Here is a 6,000-nt window from a genome sequence, read left to right as displayed (position 1 = left end):
AACTAAACAGGCCGAGATGACCCTCGGAGTAAAAGTAGATTTCGCTTTTTGTGACATTTTTGTGTGGTATTCCATGAGATCTTTATAACATTACATGTGCTTTGGCTCGATGAAGGTTGTGAAACACTTCAGTATGTTACATCTATTTCATACCCGTTGAGGTGTGTGCAATGCTTATACCTGTACAAACTTTGCAGCGCAGTCAAATGATCAGACAATGTTTATTTCAAAACAGGATGTTACAACAAAAATGTTTGAAGAAGAAGTTTGATAGAGTTTTGCACAGAGATCCATTGGCTTGGCTTATTTAGCCGCTGTAAAGTCATTTCCAACTGTAGCGGGAGACCTGGCGCAAAAAAGTTCCTTATTAAGACTGAGTTTGCCAACTATGCAAATTGTAATACAAAATCAGTCTGCAGACGTTCCATTTCTTCCGTGATGACCAGAAACCAGATTCTATGTCTAAAATATATGCAGCTGCCATCTTGCATATACAGTATTGCCAATTCAAGTCGACTTCAAACTCCACGCCATTATTCATGTAGGCACCAACCATGTATGAAAGTGTTATGCTGAACAGACACGCACTTGTTCTACATGCTCTCTACAGATGAACACAAGCTGTCAATCGAATTAATCGCTGAAATAATCCTTTATTCCAAATGCAGGACCTGGTCAGCCAAGTCACACATGCATATGCTGTTGTTCTCATCATCTACTGTATAGCTATATGATATATATTTACTACATAAACGATTCTATACATACAAAATATAAAAATATGTAAGGCCTCATTTACAACAATATTTACACTGACTTCCTTAATTTAACTGAAATTATTAGTTCATTTATCTATGTACATACTATGAACCAAATGCAACAGCACAGCCTATTCTACAATATCACACCATGAAAAGCTAAACTGTACCAAACCGAATACCTGCATTAAAAAAAAATTGCACATCATCTTTTAAAAAAATAAAATAAAAAAAGAGATAGAGCGCTGCATGAGAGAAAAAAAAAGATTAATACAAAGACATGCAAACACTGCTGTGTTTTCACTGTTCAACGACTGCAGTTTGGTACTGACTATTGATCAACAACACTATCAATCAACTTTGTCCACCACTCCCCAGATGAGATTATTAGTTGATACAAACTGTATCAGATGCAAAAATGTTACGAAATAATGCAGTTTTTGCTTTTTCGCCGTTTATGCGTGGTTAACTGTGTACTGCGGTTGGCTCCTCCCATCCCTGTACTGTACTTGTGGACAAGCTCCTGATTGCTGAGGTAGCGCATCTGGAGGGGTCGCGGTATCGGCTCCCCGAGGAAGTAACCTTCGTCCTCTGATTCTGATGAAGAAGAGCAAGTGGAGCACCAGTCGTCATCGTAGTCATCCCAGGAGTATCGATTCAAGCCGGTACGCCGGCCGGCCCCAGGGTTCTGGAGCGTTAGTTCTGATGTGGTCCTGGGGCACTGCCTAAACAGTTGAGGTTGGTATCTCCCTCCTCCTCTAAACTGGTCCCTGGCACTCCTTGGGGGAGGGAAGCGATCGTAATCCTCTCGCACATTAAGCTGTGGTCTTTCGTGAGGTCTCACCCTGCACTCTGCAACCAAGTTGAGCGCGTTTTCTGAGCGAGAACGCTGGGATCTTCTGGAGCGGTGGTGGTGGTGGTGGTGTTTGCGTCTCTGAGGAGTTTCCTCCGGTACCTCAATCCTGACACTTGCTCCTCTTGCGCCTCCCCCGACACCACTACTCACTCTGCGCTCACTTATGGGTGGCAGGCGGGCAGCATTGGCACTGCTCACCAAACTCAACCTGTCTTCCTCCTGGTAGGTGAATCCAGGTGGTAAATGAGTCATGATCCTGCCAACCCCCACACTGGAGGGATCACAATACTGCAACTGGTACTGAGAGGACCTGGACGGATTTATTTCCATGTAAGGCTGACCACCATTGACACTGTGAAGGGAGTCAGAGCTCCGGAACTGAACTGAGGAGTTCAGGGTGTCGATGTTGCTTTTCTCTGAGACGTTCATTCCAGAGTCTTTGCTCAGATCAGGCATGGAGAAATGAGACAGATGTTCTTGTCGCTTCCCGCCCCCTTCGGCCGAGATGCCTGTGAGGGATGACAAAGTGTTAAGGTCATTTCACTGTAGCAAGGGAAAATGGTGATCATGCCAACACTCACCTTTGGTGTTGGATAGGGCCAAGGACTCCATGGATCCTCTTGGGGTCTGCTCTAGAGGGGTCAGTTGCTCGGTGAAGTTAAGTGCATTGATGGGGTTCCTGCTTCGAGCCCCCTGGGTGGCAGGTGGAGGAGCTGCATCTCTGTCCCTCTGGAAGCCGTGCAGACTGATCGAGCGCTTGTCTGCGGAAAAGCCGATGTTATGCTGAGAGAGCTGAGATACCTCAGTGAAACTTTTCTGGGTCCTTAGCCTTTGGGGACAGTAATCATCTGGAGATGGCTGTTGGAACCACATCTCATTCAGAGAGTGACCCTTAAGAGCAGAGATTGGTGGTCTCTTTAGACCGCCGGTCTCCTTGACCCTATGGTCCTGCTGTTGCTGCCCAGTGCATGGGGGGTTACAGGATGTTCTGACATTGCACTGGCTGAGGAGCTGCAGAGGGGTGGGGTTTGCGGTCGGTTCAGGTTGGGATTCAAATTTGTAACCATCAGTGACTCGCTTCTGGTTCTGCCAGGCAGGTGGCTCACGTGTCAGACTGGGGGTTTGGCTGGAGAGACTCAGTAAGTCCATTTGTAAAGACAACGGGTCCACCTCGCCTGATAATGTCTCCGTCTGCCCTCCGCCAACACTCTTTGTTGCCTTAGAGCTGCGTCTGGACTCCCTAGTGGAGCGAGCGCTTTGAAAGGCAGAATCTGAGGAGTCCGAGCCGTTGGGCTCCTCGCCCAGACTGCAAGAACGGGAGCAGAAGATTTGCCCCTGCTTGGGCAGGAAAGGTCGACCCAGCAGGGAGCGTTTACAGCGGGCACAACAAAAGCAACCCTCGGAGGCGTGCCAGTGCTGCCCATCATACGTCATCTGGCCTTGGTCAATGCCTGCAGGAAGAATACAGAAGCTAAAACAACCAACTACAAGAAAGAATTTAAGTCAATGTATTTACATGTTAATTAGAGAAAGAGGTACATAATTTATTTTGAGAAAATCAGCAAGATACTCCAATTAAACTGCACTCGGAGGCAATTTCTTCTTAATCTAAGTTTTACCAGCTATGAATAAATGAAACATTTTTCATTGTGAGTATATTAGCAGCCACATGTGGAGAGAATGTTTTTTTATTGGGTAATGAGTGCCATCTGGTTTTCAAGCTGCAGTTTTGTTACAGGGATTGCCTATTACATTGTCAGATGACAGCATTTGTTTTGAATTCATTTGAATGTGGTGCTGGCTTTGGTCTCTCCTTGCGTGGATGTATTATTACTGTAATTTCTCGTGTATAATGCGCATCCACCCCCCCCCCCCCAAAAAAAAATGGTAAAAAGTCAATAGTACGCATTATACATAGGTATAATGGGAAAATGAAAAACATCTAGATGGTTATGAAAAAGCTGTACACTTACATTCCAAGATGCCCCCGCCCCCTAGAGGTTATGAAAAAGGTGTAGCCTACACTTTTATTCCAATATGACAGGGGTATGAGTGTATATACAGCAGTGATTCCCAACCTTTATTGAGCCAAGGCAGATATTTTACATTTGAAAAATCTCACAGCACACCAACAAACAAAAATGTCACTAAAAGTGGATACACAAGTCAATTATACACTTTGTGCCATCGAATAAAAGAGCATTTATTTGTTCTGTCTGTCTTTATATGCTGCTGGCGTAGATAGATGAACAAAGAGACATTCTTCTTCTTTTCCTTTCGGCTTGTCCCGTTAGGGGTCGCCACAGCGCGTCATCCTTTTCCATGAGAGCCTATCTCCTGCATCCTCCTCTCGAACACCAACTGCCATCATGTCTTCCCTCACGACATCCATCAACCTTCTCTTTGGTCTTCCTCTAGCTCTCTTGCCTGGCAGCTCCATCTTCATCATCCTTCTACCAATATACTCACTATTTCTCCTCTGGACGTGTCCAAACCATCGAAGTCTGCTCTCTCTAACTTTGTCTCCAAAACATCGAACCTTGGCTGTCCCTCTGATGAGCTCATTTCTAATTTTATCCAACCTGGTCACTCCGAGAGCGAACCTCAACATCTTCATTTCCGCCACCTCCAGCTCTGCTTCCTGTTTTCTCTTCAGTGCCACTGTCTCTAATCCATACATCATGGCTGGCCTCACCACTGTTTTATAAACTTTGCCCTTCATCCTAGCAGAGACTCTTCTGTCACATAACACACCTGACACCTTCCTCCACCCGTTCCAACCTGCTTGGACCCGTTTCTTCACTTCCTGACCACACTCACCATTGCTCTGGACGGTTGACCCCAAGTATATAAAGTCCTCTACCCTTGCCATCTCTTCTCCCTGTAGCCTCATTCTTCCCCCACCACCCCTCTCATTCATGCACATATATTCTGTTTTACTTCGGCTAATCTTCATTCCTCTTCTTTCCAGTGCATGCCTCCATCTTTCTAACTGTTCCTCCAGCTGCTCCCTGCTTTCACTGCAGATCACAATGTCATCTGCAAACATCATGGTCCACGGGGATTCCAGTCTAACCTCATCTGTCAGCCTATCCATCACCACTGCAAAAAGGAAGGGGCTCAGGGCTGATCCCTGATGCAGTCCCACGTCCACCTTAAATTCTTCTGTCACACCGACAGCACACCTCACCGCTGTTCTGCTGCCCTCGTACATGTCCTGTATTATTCTAACATACTTCTCTGCCACTCCAGACTTCCGCATGCAGTACCACAGTTCCTCTCTGGGTACTCTGTCATAGGCTTTCTCTAGATCTACAAAGACACAATGTAGCTCCTTCTGACCTTCTCTGTACTTTTCCATCAACATCCTCAAGGCAAATAATGCATCTGTGGTACTCTTTCTAGGCATGAAACCATACTGTTGCTCGCAAATACTCACTTCTGTCCTGAGTCTAGCCTCCACTACTCTTTCCCATAACTTCATTGTGTGGCTCATCAACTTTATTCCTCTATAGTTGCCACAGCTCTGCACATCACCTTTGTTCTTAAAAATGGGCACCAGTACACTTTTCCTCCATTCCTCAGGCATCTTCTCACGCACTAGAATTCTATTGAACAAGCTGGTCAAAAACTCCACAGCCACCTCTCCTAGATGCTTCCATACCTCCACAGGAATGTCATCAGGACCAACTGCCTTTCCATTTTTCATTCTCTTTAATGCCTTTCTAACTTCCCCCTTACTAATCATTGCCACTTCCTGGTCCACCACACTTGCCTCTTCTACTCTCCCTTCTCTATCATTTTCCTCATTCATCAACTCCTCGAAGTATTCTTTCCATCTACCTAGCACACTGCTGGCACCAGTCAACATATTTCCATCTCTATCCTTAATCACCCTAACCTGCTGCACATCCTTCCCATCTCTATCCCTCTGTCTAGCCAGCCTGTATAGATCCTTTTCTCCTTCTTTAGTGTCCAACCTGCCATACATGTCATCATATGCCTCTTGTTTTGCCTTTGCCACCTCTACCTTTGCCCTGTGTCGCATCTCAATGTATTCCTTTCGCCTCTCCTCGGTCCTCTCAGTGTCCCACTTCTTCTTAGCTAACCGTTTTCCTTGTATGATTTCCTGTACTGTGAGGTTCCACCACCAAGTCTCCTTCTCTCCTTTCCTGCCAGAAGATACACCAAGTACTCTCCTGCCTGCTTCTCTGATAACCTTGGCTGCAGTGGTCCAGTCTTCTGGAAGCTCTTCCCGTCCACCGAGAGCCTGTATCACCTCTTCCCGAAAAGCTGCACAACACTCGTCCTGTCTCAGCTTCCACCACATGGTTCTCTTCTCTGCCTTTGTCTTCCTAATTTTCCTCCCCACCACCAGAGTCATTT

The 6,000-nt window shown here is 46.0% G+C and overlaps 1 protein-coding gene across 6 annotated transcripts in view; it reads right to left on the bottom strand.

Moving 5' to 3' along the window:
• Window positions 1–202: 202 nt before the first annotated feature.
• The window catches only part of prickle2b (prickle homolog 2b), a 106,673-nt gene continuing 100,875 nt past the window's right edge, over window positions 203–6,000 (bottom strand). For all 6 annotated transcript variants that reach the window (XM_061785227.1, XM_061785229.1, XM_061785232.1 and 3 more), the window contains 2 exons: window positions 2,196–3,065; window positions 203–2,123 (listed from right to left, as the gene is read on the bottom strand). In XM_061785227.1, the coding sequence (XP_061641211.1) occupies window positions 1,180–2,123; window positions 2,196–3,065 (1,814 nt within the window). In that variant the 3' untranslated portion in view covers window positions 203–1,179. The remainder of the gene's footprint in view (window positions 2,124–2,195; window positions 3,066–6,000) is intronic.

This window comes from Phyllopteryx taeniolatus, chromosome 9 (genome assembly GCF_024500385.1).
Source record: "Phyllopteryx taeniolatus isolate TA_2022b chromosome 9, UOR_Ptae_1.2, whole genome shotgun sequence".
Lineage (NCBI taxonomy): Eukaryota > Metazoa > Chordata > Actinopteri > Syngnathiformes > Syngnathidae > Phyllopteryx > Phyllopteryx taeniolatus.
The sequence above is the reverse complement of the archived record's forward strand: the minus strand, read 5'-3'. Positions and strand labels throughout refer to the sequence as shown.